The following is an 18,984-nucleotide window of genomic DNA, read 5'->3' as shown; positions in this document are numbered from 1 at the left end:
CAATTCCTTTAATCTGCACATCCTTTGAGTTTGGGAGCAAACCGGAGCTCCTGAAGGAAACCCACGAAGACACGGAGAACATGCAAACTTCACACAGTCACCTAAGGCCGGAATCGAACCCAGGTCCCTGGCACTGTGAGGCAGCAGTGCTAACCACTGTGCCCTCCAATATCTATTTTATGTGTTCGTATGACTGTCTGTGCTTTGTGATACATATAACTGTCTATATGTATATGGTTTTCTGTGAGTGGCCATGTATGTCTCTGTTTGTATGCATCTGTCTAAATCACATACATGGAAACATATGTTTGTCTGTGTGTTAAGTTTTCAGTTTAAGTTTATTTATTATTGTCGCATGTAAGCTTACATTAACACTGCAATGTTGTGAAAATCCCCTCGTCATCATACTCCAGCACCTGTTTGGATCAATGCACCTAACCAGCACGTCTTTCAGAATAGGGAAGGAAACCCACGCAGACATGTGGAGAATGTGCGAACTCCTCACAGATAGTGACCCAAGCCAGGAATCAAACCCGGGTCTCTGACGCTATGAGGCAGCCGTGCTAACCACTGTGCCGCCGTGCAGGGTGTGTATGTATGTGTGTGCATGTGTGTAAATGTTTATGTCTCCGTGCATGCATTTGTGTGTGTGTGTGTGTGTGTGTGTTTGTGGGTAAACGGGTGTGTGTGAGAACGGGTGTGTGCGTGAATGGGAGTCTGTGTGAACGGGTGGATGGTTAAATGGGTGTGTGGGTGAGCGGGTGTGCGTGTGGGTAACAGTTGGGTGTAGATATACATGTGAGCGGTATGTTCTGTGCAGCTGCACTGTCCATTTGCAGTTACCTGCGCTCGCTTCCAGCTTGGATAAGTGCCAGGTTCTCCTGACTGTCCTGTAACATGGGCATGAGTTCCTCCTGTGGTGAGGGTGTGAGGGTGGCAGTGGACTGGTGACTGTAGGACACAGCTGCTGGAGACGAGGCTGCCCCGCGGATTGGCGGTGTGGGACCTCGCTCATCGTCCTCCTCCTCCTCCAGCTCATCCTGCTGTAGGTACATTCTGGCAGGGGGCAGTGGGCAGAGCCCCTCCCGATCATAACTGCAAAAGCAAAAACAGGCGGGCATCAAGCAGATTGTTGAAAAGAGTCTGCCGACAACACGGAGCTGCCAAGCTCACTCGGACTGGCGAGAGTGCAGTTGTGTTGAGGCCTCTGTGGGGGTCTGACCTCCGCAAGCTTTCATCGTAAGCAGGAGTGATTATACCAGCTGACACTGACACTGGGTGAATTTCCAATGTACCAAGATTGAGTGTCCTTGCCCATGGAACCAGTGCGTCCATGGGAACCAGTATTTGTGGACAGGACAGGGGATGGGGAAGGTGGGGGGAGGTGGGGTGGTTGGGGGGGGTGGGGGGAGCATTAGGTACCGAAGAGAAGCAAACAAAGGCTGCGTACCTTTCCTCCGTGAGGCTGTAATCGTCAGGATTAGCTGCTGTGGGGGGCGGGTGAGCTGGAGGTGGTGGCAGGAGGTCTGCCCAGTTCATGCCACCCTGTTTGGGCAATTTCGGCGTCCGAACGTTCTTCTTGTGTCCCTGGCTCCCTAGACCCAGAGCAGGGAAACAGATTGTGACCTTCTGCGGGAACGTTTAGACAGGATTACATTGAATTTCACAGCAGGACTCACAGCAAAGAAACAGGCCACTCGGTCCACATTGTGTTCAAACTCAACTCCAGCCTCCCTCCCTCTTTCCTCATCTCAATCTACTGTCATAGCCCTCTATTCCCCTCTCCCTCACATACTTATCCAGTTCCCTGTTAAAGACACCAAGACTATTTGCTTCCCCAAGTAGTATGGGAGGGAGTTTCACACTCGCCCCACTCTCTGGGTGAAGACGGTTCTTCTGAATTTCCCATTGGATTTCTCGGTGACTCTTATATTGATGGCCCCTCGTTCTATTCTCCCCCACAAGGGGAAATTCTTTCTGTATCCCCTCCATGGTGCAACTGTGCGGTCAACCTCTTTTTTCATTCCTTCTTTTGATTGAGAACATTGAACTTTGTTTTGTGCGGGAATGTCTTGAGACTGTCCACTCCGCTTACATCCCAGCAATAAATGGGTCAGGGGAGTTAGATTAGCACCATGATTGTGTGACGATACTGTGCTTCTAAGAAACGTGTTTTGTGTCATGTTTCGCCTGAAGGGACTGCCTTAAACTTCAGCTCAGTTTAGGGGTGCCGCTTTGTCTGCAACTGGCAGCTCACATGCTGATACTGTAGGAACTTAATTGCTCCTAATCATTAGAGTATTTGTTTTAATCTGGGCTAGTGCAGTTGTGTTACGTTAGGGATGTTACCAGGGATTTTCAGAGTAGCGTTTGACTAGGTTGATTGACAAGAGGAAAATCATGTGTGGGTGGAGCTAGGCTTACAGAGAGAAAAAAGCAGGCAGTTGCAGTTTCAATTTGACCAGGAGCAGTAGCCCTTTTTCTTCTGTCTATCTGCTTTTCTGGAAACTGAAGTCTGGAACCTGCAAGAAAATAGGTATCTCCCACTAGAGATCTGCAAAAAGGCAAGAGATGCTTTCTCCGTCTCTCTCGCTGACTGGAGTTCTGCTGTGTGAAGACAAGTTTTCCTCTGGAGGCTGCTGTTTGAGAGTCAGAGGATGGGTGTCTCTCCTTATCCTTGTCCAAAGAGGCTGAAATGTTGGCAGACTGGCAACCCTTATAAGTCTGTATTTTGCTAACTGATTCTGAAGAGGACTTTATGTCTATGAGGATATTGCTTAAATTGGAACTAACAGAGATAGCCAGCAGTTAAGAATTACACCTTGTCATGTTGAATTATTTCAATTGGTAAAAGTTATTTTTGTTATATTTTAACTGTGTTGTTAAATAATGTTTGTTTTCATAAAAGCTTCCCAGTAGGTCAATGAAATCACACCTGGAGTGCTCGCACTAATGCCAAAATCAAAAATAGTTAGGGTCTAGGCTAACTTCACAATATACCTCGGAGATTCTGATCTAGTCCCAAACAGTTATTTATGAGCCATTTGAAATGAGGGGGTTGACGGCTATAGTGCACTGTTGGTTATACTGGGTATCTCCATCTTCTATATTTTTCCCCACAAGTCCCTTTCTAACTTCCTGTTAGCCATTCCATGGTAGCAAGTTCCTCATTCTAACCGCACTCTGTTTTGCATCGCTTACTGATCCCACCACTTCCACAATACACTGCTTTGTCACAAACAGCCAGGTAGTACCAGCTACTCACCCGATGTGTTGCTGCCTCGGTCTGAGCTGTTGTAAGATCCACTCGTACCGTGCTCACTCGCCTGATTATATGGAATTGTGGGGATGCTGCTTGTCTCCACCAGTCGATAATCTGAAAGGAAGGAAAGGTGGAAGGACATTAATTAGGTTTCACACTCTCTTTACACTGTCCCCATCAAACACTTCCAGGACAGGGACAGCACAGGGTTAGATACAGAGTAAAGTTCCCTCTACACTGTCCCCCATCAAACACTCCCAGGACAGGTACAGCACGGGGTTAGATACAGAGTAAAGTTCCCTCTACACTGTCCCCCATCAAACACTCCCAGGACAGGTACAGCACGGGGTTAGATACAGAGTAAAGCTCCCTCTACACTGTCCCCATCAAACACTCCCAGGACAGGTACAGCACGGGGTTAGATACAGAGTAAAGCTCCCTCTACACTGTCCCCCATCAAACACTCCCAGGACAGGTACAGCACAGGGTTAGATACAGGGGTTCTAATTCATTGCTTACAATCTGGTATTGCCCCAAGTGGCCAGTTCCCTTGCGAACTAATAGAACATAGAACATTACAGCACAGGACAGGCCCTTTGGCCCTCGATGTTGTGCCGAGCTATGTCCAAACCCAAGATCAAGCTATCCCACTCCCTATCATTCTGGTGTGCTCCATCTTCCTATCCAATAACCGCTTGAAAGTTCCTAAAGTGTCCGACTCCACTATCACAGCAGGCAGTGCATTCCACACCCCAACCACTCTCTGAGTAAAGAACCTACCTCGGACATCCCTCCTATATCTCCCACCATGAACCCCCTACCCCCTACCCCCTAGTAACAGCTACATCCACCCGAGGAAAATAGTCTCTGAGAAATACTCCACAGGATATTGGTCGTGTGGTTACCACAGCGACACAACTCACACACATCCTTCCCAGCATGGGTCACTGGGTAGCAAAATCTGTCTGAATTTGTCACAACTATTGCCCAACCTCTATGACTGAACTCAGCGAGTTCAATGTGGTCTACCATGGTAATATTACCGAACCAGTAATCTAGGGGAGCAGACAACATCTCCTCAATTCTAATCACTCCAGCTTGATTCTCATAAAACCCATCTTGGCGTGACTCCCCACTCTCTGCCTCTCTCTCTCTTCCTTAGACCCTCTCCTGATGTCCCATTTTCTCACCTCTCATTTGAACCTGTGTTCTCTCCCACCCACACAAGTACGATAAAAAATTCACTAAGATTTCCATACCACTGTCCTTCTTCAGCCTATGCAGTGAATGATAAAGTAAAGTTTATTTATTAGTCACAAGTAAAGCTTACATTAATGCTGCAATGAAATTACTGTGAAAATCCCTTAGTCACCATACTCTGACGCCTGTTTGGTTACACTGAGAGAATTTAGCGTGGCCAATGCACCCTAACCAGCACGTCTTTCAGGCTATGGGAGGAAACTGGAGCACGCGGAGGAAACCCACACGGATACAGGGAGAACATGCAGACTCCGCACTGACAGTGAGCCAAGCTGGGAATCAAACCCAGGTCCCTGGCACTGTGAAGCAGCAGTGCTAACCACTGTGCCACCACGCCATTTCTCATTTTTGGTGATTTCATCATCCCTCTTAATTCATCGATCTCTCTCTCCTCTGATTTTACTGGCCTCTTATCCTCCCTAAATCTCTCTCTCCGTGTAAACTCCCTGATTTGTAATCACGGTCACCTCTTTGACTTTACCTTTTCACATGTCCTTGCCCATCCTGTTGCATCAGTTACAGAGAAGGTCAGCTTGGGTCACTGTCTTCTTTCACTCACAATCCTTGACTCTTGCCCCTTCCCCAACCGTACATCCTTCTGTGTCCACCCATGAAAGATTCTCTTCCCTGGACTCACTTACAACTCGTATCTTCTCAACTGTCTGCCCGTGTCCCTTCACTCCTGACAGTCCTCCAGCTACTTATTTATTCATCCACACTTCTCATCTTCACTTTTCATGCCTGAATCCTCACTGAGGCCATTCCCCTCGCGTATCATGACTGCTCCCACTGACAGGCCTTACTCCCATTCCCTGAAACCGACGGGAAGCAAGGGAATGGGGGCTTAACCATCCACTACCAGATGTGTCCGGACCACATTAAGCATTATCGGATTCTTCTCTCACTCACTGAAGACTGCTCGCTATTTGTGTCTTTTTGGCAACTTGATCTTGCCACCTCGTTGTTCAATGTCACAGGTACGTCTTTCTAATGAGATATTAACAGAGAATCTCTCGGACAGAAAGGAACCTCACAATTACTACTGCGGGGGAGAGAAAGGGGAGTTTTGCCTAGTTTTCTGGGTCAATATTTATCCCTCAACCAGCAGGTGATTGGGTTATTATCACAATGTTTGTTTTGGGAGCTTGCTGTGTGCAGATTGGTTGCCGGGTGTTAACAGTTGTCATACATTAAAGGGGAGGGTCACTGGTAGGAAAGAATTTCGGGATTCCCGAGGCTGTCAAGGGTGATGTGTTGATTATAGAATCACAGAATCCCTACAGTGCAGAAGGAAGCCAATCAGCCCATCAAACCTGCACTGACAGCAATCCCTCACAGGCCCCATCATTGTAACCACACGTATTTACCCTGCTAATCCCCCGACACAAAGAGTCAATTTAGCATGGCCAATATTGTGGGATTGTGTTCAGTGCAGACTCAATGGGCCGAAGAGCCGCTTTCTGCACTGTAGGGTTCTATGATTCTATAATACACCTAACGTGCACATCTTTGGACTGTGGGAGGAAATCCACGCAGACACAGGGCGAAAGTGCAAACTCCACACGGTCAGTCCATAAGACATAGAAGCAGAATTAGACCACTCGGCCCATCAAGTTTGCTCCGCTATGCAATCATGGCTGATATTTTTCTAAAAAGTCACCCAAGGCCAGAATTGAACCGGGTCCTTGGCGCTTTGAGGCAGCAGTGCTAACCAGTGCGCCACTGTGCCGTCCTAATGTAATAAGTTCTTTGTTGTTTACCTTTGTTGAGTTTATTTTGCTCCATGATGTTGTACTGTATGGGGGATATCTCCTGCTTGGCTTGTAGCGATGGTTTCCAATGCTTATCATTTACTTCCATCCCACTGCTGTTCATGTTGTTCCCCAGTGTGGTCTGGATGAGCTGTGTGGTGGCGTAGGGAGTGGGCTGCGCCGTCTGGTTCAGGCAGCGACCCTCTTTCAGGTTGGGGCTGTTGAAGGTCTTCATCTCATTGATCTTGTTGCTCAGGTCCATGTCTCCGTAGACCGTAGATTCAGGCAACATCAAGTTGGTCTGTTTATTCTCCAGTTGGTTGTTATAGTTGGCTATGCAGTCAGCTGAGCAGGAGGGGCGGGGAGGGAGAGACAACATGGAGGCAAGAGAGAGGAATGTCAAGTTTTTGCAACGCATACACTATCCTTCCTGGTCCATTTCCCATCATTCTCCACCTCCTCACCCTGACATGTCACCTGCGATTCCCAATCCAAATAAACCTACAGATATTGACAAAGGACATCACAGCAAGAGCGCCTTGTTATAACCTCATAAAGATGTCAATCAAACAGCCTAAACACTCTACTTTGTGCAAACAGATCCCTGCTAAGATAATGCTTCTAGGAACTCAGCCAACCATTCATACTGAGCACCACTAGGCTAGCCGACAGATCAACAGAGAAACAGCAGTCGACATTTCGGGGCATATTTCACAATATTCAGAAACAATATATTCCTATATAAATAAAAACTGTAAGGGGAGGACTCACCATCTGTGGTTAACTGAAAAAGTCGAGGAAAGCATCGAACTTAAGGAATAAGTGTACAACTGTGCAAAAATGAGTGGCAGATTTTCACCGTAACTTCATTGCAGCGTTAATGTAAACCTACTTGTGACGGTAATAAATTTTTAAAAAGGTCAGATGATTGGCCAGAATTTAAAGAATGACAGAGAATAATTAAAAGGTTAATTAGGAGAAAGAAATTAGGATATGAGAGGAAGCTAACTAGAAATATAAAAGTGAATAGCAAAAGTTTCTACAAGTATTTAAGAAGGAAAAGAATGAGTGAAGTGAATTTTGGTGATAATGGAGAGTTAATATAGATAAAAAAAGGCAGATGAAGTGACAGAATATTTCGATCCTGTCTTCACAATAAGAAATACAAAAACATTCCACTAATAGCTGTAAATCAGCAGGTAGGAGGGAGAGAGGAACTTTTAATTATTTATTTAATAGTTTAAAATTTTAAAGTTTATTTTCATTCGTGTCACAAGTAGGCTTACATTGACACTGCAATGAAGTTACTGTGAAAATCCCCTAGTCGTCATATTCTGGCACCTGTTTGGGTACACTGAGGGAGAATGTAGCATGGCCAATGCACCTAACCAACACGTCTTTTAGACTGTGGGAGGAAACTGGAGCACCCGGAGGAAACCCATGCAGACATGGGGAGAATGTGCAGTCTCCACACAGACAGTGACCCGAGCTGGGAATTGAACCCGGATCTCTGATGCTGAGGCAGCAGCACTAACCCACTGTGCCACCATGCTGCCCATGGAACTTGGTGAAGTTACAACCCCAAGGGTAGTGGTATTGAACAAATAGATGGGCTAGCAAGTCTCCGGGTCCAGATGGACTTCATCCTAGGGTCATAAAAGAAGTTGTTAATGAGGTCATAGGTGTGGTGGCGTTAATTTTATAAGATTTGCTGGATTCTGGAAAGATTCAATCAGACAGGAAAATAGCAAACATAAACCCTCTGTTCAAGAGGGAAGGGAGGTGGGAAACAGGAAGCTCCAGTGCGATGTCTGTTGTGGAAAGTGTTAGAGTGGATCATTAAGTGGTTAAAGTTGGGCATTTAGACAAGCTGAAGGTAATTATGCTGATGGCCTGGAGTAGAATGATGGGGCAGTAATTGGATTTGTCCTGCTTTGTGTAGACAAGACATACCGGGGAAATTTTCCACGTTGCCGGGTGGATGTCAGCGTTGCAGCTGTGTGCGAGGAGCACAGCAAGTTCTGGAGCACAAGTCTTCAGTACTATTGCCAGGATGTTGTTGGAGCCCATTACCTTTGCAGTATCCTGTGCCTCCAACCAGTCTTGATATCACATGGAGTGAATTGAACTGGCTGGAGACTGGCATCTGAGATGCTGGGGACCACTGGAGGAGGCTGAGATGGACCATCCACTTATGGCTGAAGATTATTGCGAATGCTCCAGAGCCTTGTCTTTTGCACTGATGTGCTGGGCTCCTCCACCGTCGAAGACTGGGATATTTGTGGAGCCTCCTCCTCCAGCGAGTCGGTGAAAACCGGGAGATACTGGAAAGGGGAGTCCGAGAATCGGGACCTGCCTACCTTGTTTAACTGGCTCCAGGGTCCGTTTGATTCTGTGAGGGGACCTGGATATCCCAAGCACATGTGTGGCGTTTAGAAAAGGAAATGAGCTTATGAAGGAGCCTCACCTGGCCTGCTGTAGGTGGTAAGATTGCTGTCGCTGTTGGCATTGGTTGAGGTACAGCAGTTGATGCTACAGTCATTGTGACTGGTTCCTGTGTTGGGCCAGGTGTCCGCTAGCCAGGGCTGGTTTGAATCTCCGATGTTTAGTAATCCTGGTCTAGGACGGGAGAGAAAAATACACGCATTAACAGTTCAAAATCTGTGAACTACTCATTAAGTACCCAGAGAAAACCCATGCAGACATGGGGAGAATGTGCAAACTCCACACAGACGGTGACCCAAGCCGGGAATCGAACCCAGGTCCCTGGTGCTGTGAAGCAGCCGTGCTTACCATTGTGCTACTGTGCCGCAGGTTACTGCAGAGGCAAGGGGAGAAACAGCTGGGGCTTTAACAGATATCTTCACATCCTCTTTGACCATAAGTGAGGTTCCAGAGGACTGGAGAATAGCTGATGTTGTTCGCTTGTTTAAGAAAGGAAGCAGGGATAATCTAGCAAATAATAGACCGGTGAGTCTGACATCGGTGTTGTGGATGCTTTTGGAGAAGATAGTGGGGGACAGGATAAATGCACATTTGAAGGAAAATGGACTAGTTAGTGACAGGCAGCATGGTTTTGTATGGGAAAGGTCAGGTCCCACCAATTTGATTTTTTGAAGGGGTGACAAAGAAAATTGATGAGGGGAGAGTTGAGGATGTAGTTTGTATGGACTTTAGTGAGGCATTTGACAAGGTCCCACAGCAGACTGGTACAAAAACTAAAATGTCATGGGATTTGGTGTGGGCTGGTTGGATGGATACAGAATTGACTGGGTAATAGAAGACAGAGAGTAGCGGTGGAAGGTTGTGTTTCAGAATGGAGATCTGTAGCTAGTGCTGTTCCGCAAAGATCAGTGTTGGAACCTCTGCTGTTTGTAATATATATATAAATGATCTGGAGGAAAATGTGGGTGGTTTGATTGGTAAGTTTCCAGATGACATCAAGATTAGTGGAGTTGCTGATAGTGCTGAGGATTGTCAGAGGATACAACAGGATAGAGATAGATTGGAGACTTGGGCACAGAAATGACAGATGGAGTTTCATCATAGAATCTCTGCAGTGCAGAAAGAGACCAGTTGGCCCAACGAGTCTACACTGACAACAACCCACCAAGGCCCCGTCTCTGCAACCTCTCTAACCCCTCTAACCCAGGCATCCCGGGACACCAAGGGGCAATTTAGCATGGCCAATGCACCTAACCCACACATCTTTGGACAACTGTGAAATGATGCATTTTGGAGGATCAAATTTAGGTGTGAATTATATTGTAAATGGCAGAACCCTTCGGAACATACAGAGGGATCTGGGCGTGCAGGTCCAAAGTTCCCTAAAAGTGGCAACACAGGTTGCCAAGGTGATTAACAAAGCATACAGCTTGCTTGCCTTCATCAGCCAGGGCACTGAGTACAAGAGTTGGGAAATCATGTTGCAGCTTTATTGAACCTTGGTTCAGCCGCATTTGGAATAATGCATCTGCCACACTACCAGAAGGACGTGGAGCTTTTGGAGAGAATGTATCTGCAGTATTCTGTGTTTATCTCTTATCCCTCCTTCATTGATTCTCAGTGTGGGAAACGTTTTTCTTGATAAGGCTTCTGTGAAGTACTGGGATCATTTCGATGTGTTAAAAGTGCTTTTCATTTGCAATTTTGTTGTGTCAGAATGGTTGGGGTGGGGGGAGAGCTTGTGTAAAAGATCAGTCCGGGTTCCTGTTTCCCTGTCAGCCTCGAGGGGATCCTGCAGCTGAGATGAAACTTCAGCTGAGGTTTGGCCTCAGGTTGTCGCCAGTGTTCATCCTAGTTCAACATCCTTCCCTTGTGCAAAGAGGCCACATGTATCAGGGTGAAGATATCTTGTGAAATCAAAACTAAGGGAGGGACTCTCATTTCCACAGTGACTTCCGTGACATCAGCACGGCTCAGAGTGCTTTTCGGTCAATGAATTGCTTTGGAAGTCCAGTCACTGTTATTAGACAGGAAATGTGACATACAATTCTCGCACAGCAAGATCCAATGAGCTGTGATGGCCAGATAATCTTCTTTTAATGTTGGCTGAGGGATAGCTGAGAGGAAAACTCACTTACATATGGACACCGCGCATGCACAAGACAAACACATATACACTAGTGCTTTCACACGGATACACATACATACACATGCACATATATGCACATGCACACATGTGCATATAAATATGCATACACACATTTACACGCACACTCACACTGAGACACACACACTCACACTGAGACACACACACACACACACAGACACTCACACTGAAACACACACGCACACATACACTCAGACATACACACAGACACTCACACTGAGACACACACACTCACACTGAGACACACACACACACACACACACAGACACTCACACTGAAACACACACGCACACATACACTCAGACACACACACACACAATTCATCTTACCTTGCTCCACTGCTCACACTTTCACCCCCTCTCTGGTAGGCCACTGTAAACAAAAGCAAATACTTCCTGTAATATATCATGTGATTAGTGAACAAACGTGTAATTGCCAGCCCCTCATCCATGTAAATCCCGATGGTTTAATTCCCCGGAAGATCCATTGGAACACTGTTCAGGAAATGTTTCCATCCCGGCTCACATCGCTGTCTCCCAGAAGCCCACCGTAGTTAGGCCGTAGTCCAAAGTGTGAAAAGGGTGGACGCTCCTTAACCCGGTCCCCCTGATACCAGCACATTCAACTGGACATTGCATGATCTACATTAATACTACTTGGTAAAAGTTGGAAATCCTGTGGAGAATAACTCACCTCCAGACTCCCCAAAGCCAGTCCACAAGGGTTGATTGAGGAGTGTGATGGAATACTCTCCACTTGCCTGGATGGGTGCAGCTCCAACAACACTCAAGAAGCTCGACACCATCCAGGATAAAGCAGCTCGCTTGCATGGCATCCTATCCACCACTGGCGCACAGTGGCAGCCGTGTGTACCATCTACAAGATACACCGCAGGAACTCACCAAGGTTCCTTAGGCAGCACCTTCCAAAGAACAAAGAACAACACAGCACAGGAAACAGGCCGTTCGGCCCTACAAGCCCGTGCCGCCCATTTTAACACTCGGTGAGTGCCTCTTGCCAATCCTTCTTCTACCTACGACTTTCGTCTACGCCTCTTGGACTCCACAATCAAGGGGTGCAAATTTAGAGAATTATACGTGCGCCAAATTAACGGAAGGTCTAATTTAGGGACAATTTGTTAACACCAATCAGCCTAAAAGCATGTTTTTGGGGTGTGGGAGGAAACCGGAGCACCCGGAGAAAACCCACGCAAGCACAGGGAGAATGTGCAAACTCCCACAGACACCCACCCAAGTCGGAGATCCGACCCAGGTCCATGTCTCTGCACAGCAAACAGTGATAGTCACCGAGCTGTCGCGTTGCCCGTCAGTTGGTCCAGTTTAAGCGTACACTAACGACGTGATCCAAACCCACGATCTCTACTATCTGGAAGAACAAGGGCAGCAGACATGTGGGAACACGTCCACTAGGATGCTCCTCCCAAATCATTCACCATCTGGAAATGTATCGGCCGTTCCTTCACTGTCACTGGGTCAAAATCCTGGAGCTTCCTCCCAAACAGCACAGTGGGTGTAGCTACACCGCAGGGAGTGCGGCGGCTCAAGAAAGCAGCTCACCACCACCTTCTCGAGGGGCAATTAGGGCAACAAATGCTGACCTAGCCAGCGATGCCCAAAGCTCAGGAGGAGTTTGAAGAGTCAACAGCAGGAACAATGTCTCTGATATCAGCAGTCTATAAATCAGCAGGAAATCTACCAGAACATGAAGACCTGGATCAGTCATCAGTGTCAAACCAGTTCTGTCATGTGGTGAAACCTCTTGGGTAAATTCCAGTCAGGGTTGGCAGGCAGATCCTTTGGACCAGAAATTGAACGCAAACCCTGATCAAATCATTGCTGCTGTAACCAGCCATACCCCACTCACCACCCCCCCCCATTCCCCCTCTACCCCCCACCCCCCCCATGGTCCATAATGCTCAGTTACACATTGCAGAGCAAGAAGGATGCTGAATGAAAGGGACAGGAAGAGAAAACTTCTCAAAGATAGAGAACAGACGATCAGGAGCAGAGTCAAGGAGAAAGAGGAGGGAGTGTCACGAGTTTCGGAAACCCAGTACAGGGTTCTCGGTGGCACAGTGGTTAGCGCTGCTGCCTCACAGCGCCAGGGACCCGGGTTCGATTCCCGGCTCGGGTCACTGCCTGTGTGGAGTTTGCACATTCTCCCCGTGTCTGCCTGGGTTTCCTCCGGGTGCTCCGGTTTCCTCCCACACTCCAAAGATGCGCGGGTCCGGTGGATTGGCCAGGCTAAATTGCCCCTTAGTGTCAGGGGGATTAGCTAGGGCAAATAGGTGGAGTTGTGGGAATAGGGCCGAGGTGGGATTGTGGTCGGTGCAGACGCAATGGGCTGAATGGCCACCTTCTGCATTGTAGGGATTGTATGAAAGAAGGGAGGGGTTGAATGGCCTCCTTAAGTGTTGAGTGATTCTAGGAGGAGACCACTCAGCCCCCTGAGTCTGTTCCATCGTCCCGTCAGGCCACGGCTGCTCTGTGCCTGAACTCCATTTGACCGCCACGCCCCTTGGCTCTAGGACGGTGAGAAAGAGAAGGGTTGGAGTTTGACGATGAAGTGAAGTTTCACCAAAAGTTTCACCAATAGTCAAAGGCAACAAAAAGGCATTGTGTTATCCAGACCCGGAGTGCAACAGTGCGTTAAACCACTTCAAAAGCCAACCACAATCCGGGGAGTAAAGATTTACAGGAATGTTGGGTGACAAATCATAGTTGCAAGTCAACAGCATGCCCATGCAGGAAGATATGAAAGGAGCAGGGATATTTACCTGTCGGTGTGAATGTGAAAGAAGGGACTGAAAGATAGAAACAAAAGAGAAGTTATCAGACTGCAGGAAGCCAGAAGAGGAGACTGATAAATCGCAGTCACACACATGGCAAAGGAAGATTGAACAGCTCCGTCTCAATGAGGTTCACAGAGTCTCACAGCGCAGATCAAGACGGCACCCGCAGTAACTCCCACTAAAATCGCACTAAACCCATTTTACAGCACTTGTCCCATATTCCTCCCTCCCCCCCATCCTCTTTTTTTCAAATACTGGAATCTTCAATTCATGGAGTCCACAGAATCCCGACAGTGCAGGAGGAAGGCATCCGGCCCATCGAGACGGCACCCACTCTCCGAAAGAACACCTGACCCAGACTCACCCCCTCTGCCCTATTCCTGTAACCCAGTGCATTTACTATGGATAATCCCCCTAACCTACACATCTTTGGAATGTGGCAGGAAATTGGAGCACCCAGAGGAAACACACGGAGAACCGGAGGCCGGGATTGAACCTGGGCCCCTGGCACTGTGAGACAACAGTACTAACCACCGTGCCACCTCTGCATCCCAAGCATTCCCGAATCTCTTTATTTACCAACACCGGTTTATGGAGAACATAACAAATGCCTCAATCTCAATCATTCAGAATTGACATGCCAACTAATCAGGCCTCCATGTTTTTTTCCTCTTGTACAGACTGTCGTTTGAAATTTGGTATTCTTGCGTTTGTCCTGATGAATGCGAGATAAAAAACTTCCGCAACGTGTCTTTCTTTTCAGCGATGTCCAAGTTCCGGACTAACAAAGTTACCTTTCTAACCTGACGCAATATATAATTGAGACAGTGAAAATCTCTCAGTCAAGATCAGGATAATGTCTGAAGAATGTGAGAGAGAGAAGAGGCCATTCAGCCCCTTCATTCAACCTAGCCCTTCCACACAGTGCCCTGTTATTGCTACTTGATCCTAATCCTTCCACTGGCACCCACTCTCTGAACCCCAATGCTTTCAGAGATCTCGTTCCATCTCTTTTCACCACCCATCGATCCCACTCTGCACACCCAGTGCCATCCGTTATACCATGTTGCTGCTCTCAAACCCAGCCGTACCTTCGCTGCCATCTGTTTCATTCAGGGCTCCAGGATCCCTCAGGTTTCCCTGTGTGATCGAATGCCAGGAGTCTAGTTTGATTCTCACAAACGGAATGGTTACACCACATTCCTCATGAACCCACTCCTTTATTTACCTTACCTCTGAGCCCCTTTTGTTGCGTTGACAGGGTGTTTATCAAAAGACACAAAAGGTAACCATAGTTACAATATTTCAGAAAGAAATAAAGCAGGGCGTTTGTGCAAAAGGATTTTAGTAAAAGGACGGGAGAGAGAGAGAGACAGACAGAGAGAGGATCTGAGAGAGACAGAGAGAGCAAGAGAGAGAGAGAGTGCAGGAGAGAGAGAGAGACAGAGTGAGAGAGATAGAGAGAACAAGAAAGTGCGAGAGGGTGGGAGAGAGGAAGAGTGAGTGAGGGACAGAGAGAGAGTGTGAGAGAGACAGAGAGAGCGAGAGAGAGAGTGCAGGAGAGAGAGGGACAGAGAGAGTGAAAGAGAGAGGGGTATGGGAGAGAGAGACAAAGAGAGACAGCAAGAGAAGGAGAGTGACAGAGAGAGAGAGAAAGTGAGAGAAAGAGACAGAGAGAGCAAGAGAGAAAAAGACTGAGAGTGCAAGTGAGAGGGAGACACAGTGAGAAAGAGAGTGAGTGTGAGACAGACAAAGGGCAGGAGAGAAAATGTGAGAGAGAGAGAGAGAGAGGGAGAGAGCGAGCGAAAGAGACAGAGTGAGAGAAAAAGTCAAAGAATGAGAGAGAGAGAGAGACAGAGGCCAGGAGAGAGAGAAAGAGTGAGAGACTGAGTGAGCAAGAGAGAAAGAGAGCGAGAGAGAGATAGTGTGTGTGAGAGAGACAGAGACAGCAAGAGAATGTGAGAGGGTGGAAGAGAGAGAAAGAGTGAGTGAGGGATAGAGGTTGAGTGTGCAAGGACAGCAGTTGTTTTCAGAAATAGTTTGGGACGAGCGATTGGTAGTTGGATGGGCATGTGGAAGGGGTATTTTAAGGTGTAGGGGATTGTGAGGGTGCAGATTAGCAGCACGCACTGAGAACAGTACAAACACACACGGCCTGACCCGTGTTCTGAAGGTGGGAGTGGCCAAATCATTCACACGGTACACTTCAACTGAATCAACGTTCTTTCCCATCATCTCTAAAACTGGAAACACTCCAGCAAGTATCTATTCTTCATCCTGAGAATGAAGGGGGGGAGTCAAGATTCTAATCACTTACTGCACTTACTCACACAGACACACACACTCACACACACGCACATGCACACATGCATACATACACGCACACACACACGTATACACGCATACACACACACGCACACATGCATACATACACGCACACACACACGTATACACACACGCACACACGGACATATACATACACACACTGACACATGTATACACACACACAAATACACAGACGCATACACACACACACACTGACACATATACATACACACACACACCGACATACACACACACATCAACACATATACATACAACACACCAACACACATATTCACACACATATACACAGATATACACACCCACACCTATGTATATTACACACCCACACATATATACACAATTGCACACATATACACACCCACACACACATATACTCATACACATAAGCACACACACAAATACACACCCACACACAGTCCCCATACATACATACATACACACACCCAAACATGCATGTGCATACACATATACAGATGCTCAAAAACGCACTAACATAACACTTACGTGCCGCAGTTTTACCGCCTCGCCTGCCCGCGGCCAATCGCTGTTCTGCGATTCCAGGGCGGATGTGCCAGTAAACTTCCGGCCATGATCTCTGATGTACGCACACGCATAAATACACACAATTACGCACAACCACAGATACACACATATACACACTCACCACATGCCCATATACACACTCACGCGCACGTACATAGTGTGACAAGAGGAAAGGATAGGAAGGATAGGACAATCAATCTGTGCGACACTGGGGAGAAGGTTTTATTCCGCGGGAGCAGTGACGGCAGTTTGGGCGGAGTTCGGAGTTATCCCGGCAGACGGGCTGACACTGCAAGGGGGGACAAATAAAAATGAACAAATTGAGATTTGCGGAGGTCATTTAATTCAGGAAGTGGGGGGGGGGGCAGTGCGGAAGAGAGATGTTAAGTAAAAACAATCAGAAGAGGCTGAGGTAAATATACAATTAAAAACAAAATTCAAGAAAAGAGATTAGAATTGAATGTAAAAATAATGATAAAGTAAATGTCTCACAGCGCTCAGAGTGTGGGAAAGGAACAGGGTACACAGCAGGGATTATAAACAATTCCATCACAGGAAGATACAGATTAGACAGGACTAACCCAAACCCCGAGAGAAGACCAGACAGGGTGGAAAAGAAGCACGCTGAAGTCAGCGTTTGCCTGGGCATGTTTGCTAAATCTGACACTTGGCACTGCTTAATGATCCTGGTGAAGAAATCGAGAGATGTACGTCAATGTCTGCTGACAGCACCGAGCTAGGTCACACCGTGAATGGTACAGTAACAAACAGAACTCTGTCAGGGTGGGTAAAACCTCAGCGGCTGGAGTTCAACGTGGGGACAGTGTGCGGGGTGGGGGGGACCATCCACTCTGAAGCCAAGAAATTCAGACCAGGACGTTTCTGAAGCAGAGTGAAACCCGTGGCCGAGGGGTCAGCGAAAACCCAGCCAGGAAACCACCCGAAAACCAACTCAACGGAGGCAAAACGCGAAGGGGAACGTTGGCCTTTATCTCAAGATGGGTTTTGCAATGCGAGGAGGCGGGAGTGGGATTACAGAGCGGAGGCGCAAGGGGGGGTTGCTGGCATCGGAGGGTGAGGGGGTGGGAGTGGGGTAGCGGCAGGGTAGTGGGTTGGGGGGGGACGATTGGGGTTTGGTTGGACTGTAAGGGGGTGTGGGATGCACAGGGTGGTATGTGGGGATTTGGGGGGCACGATCGGTGTGGCTCTGAACTGAGCCTCCTGCAAGACTTTCCACTCCTGTCGCTAAATCTGCCTGATGGGAATGAGGGCGGAAAATCCCCTCCCTTATTCTGAAACGAGGACCTCTACTTCCAGCTTCTCCCACAAGAGAACATAAGAAATAGGAGCAGGAGTCGGCCATCCAGCCCTTCGAGCCTGCCCCGCCATTCAATAAGATCATGGCTGATCTGAAGTGGATCAGTTCCACTTTCCCGCCCTCTCCCCATAACCCTTAATCCCCTTGTCTATCAGACAAGAGGAATCATCCTCTCCACGTCCCCCCTGCTAATCAAGTTGCCTTTTATTCTTCTAAACTCCAGTGGGTACAAAGTCTAGCCTGATCAACTTTTCCTTATACGACAACTCACCCATCCCTGGGATTAGTCTTGGGAAACCTTCTCGGAACTGCTTCCAACACATTTACATCTTTCCTTAAACCAGGAAACCAATATTATACACAGTACGCCAGATGTGCTCTCACTCGTGTCCTGTACAGCTGGAGCATAACCTCCCTACTTTGGTAAACACAGTCAACAAAATAAAGGAGATAGTCAGCAACTTCAGTAGAGGAGAACGTGTCCCTGTCTACATCAATGGGGACAAAGTAGAAAGGGTTGAGATCTTCAGGTTTTTGGTGTGCAGACCGCCAATAACCTGTTCTGGTCCCTCCAGGCCAACACGATAGTTAAGAAAGCCCATCAACACCTCTACTTTCTCAGGAGACTAAGGAGGTTCAGCATGTCTGCTACAACTCTCAGCAACTTTTACAGAATAGGAGCTTGGTATGGGCTCCTGCTCAACCCAAGACCGCAAAAAAACTACAAAGGGACATGAATGTAGCCCAATCCATCACACAAACCAGCCTCCCATCCACTGATTCTGTCTACACTTCCCGTTGCCTCAGGAAAACAGCCAGCATAATTAAGGATCCATGCACCCCAGACATTCTCCACCCCACCTCCTTCTGTCAGGAAAAAGATGCAAAAGTCTGAATCACATACAAACTGACTCAGGAACAGCTCCTTCCCTGCGTTAGGGTTAGGGTTAGGGTTATTCTTTTGTATGGATCTGCCTTATATTAAGTTGATCTTTCTCTATACCCTAGCTCAGACTGTAAAACTGTATTTCGTTTCCTTCGCTATGAACGGTATGCTTTGTCATATAGCGCCCCAGAAAC

The 18,984-nt window shown here is 47.5% G+C and overlaps 1 protein-coding gene across 1 annotated transcript in view; it reads right to left on the bottom strand.

The window, feature by feature from the left end:
• The window catches only part of robo1 (roundabout, axon guidance receptor, homolog 1 (Drosophila)), a 325,286-nt gene that overhangs the window by 27,559 nt on the left and 278,743 nt on the right, over positions 1-18,984 (bottom strand). Inside the window, exons 19-25 of the mRNA XM_080203340.1 lie at positions 13,683-13,709; positions 11,215-11,257; positions 8,741-8,892; positions 6,283-6,618; positions 3,266-3,376; positions 1,451-1,595; positions 844-1,095 (exon numbers count right to left, since the gene is read on the bottom strand). Of these exons, the coding sequence (XP_080059466.1) occupies positions 844-1,095; positions 1,451-1,595; positions 3,266-3,376; positions 6,283-6,618; positions 8,741-8,892; positions 11,215-11,257; positions 13,683-13,709 (1,066 nt within the window). The remainder of the gene's footprint in view (positions 1-843; positions 1,096-1,450; positions 1,596-3,265; positions 3,377-6,282; positions 6,619-8,740; positions 8,893-11,214; positions 11,258-13,682; positions 13,710-18,984) is intronic.

Source organism: Carcharhinus amblyrhynchos, chromosome 15 (genome assembly GCF_965287045.1).
Source record: "Carcharhinus amblyrhynchos chromosome 15, sCarAmb.v2.hapA, whole genome shotgun sequence".
Classification (NCBI taxonomy): Eukaryota; Metazoa; Chordata; class Chondrichthyes; order Carcharhiniformes; family Carcharhinidae; genus Carcharhinus; species Carcharhinus amblyrhynchos.
The sequence above is the reverse complement of the archived record's forward strand: the minus strand, read 5'-3'. Positions and strand labels throughout refer to the sequence as shown.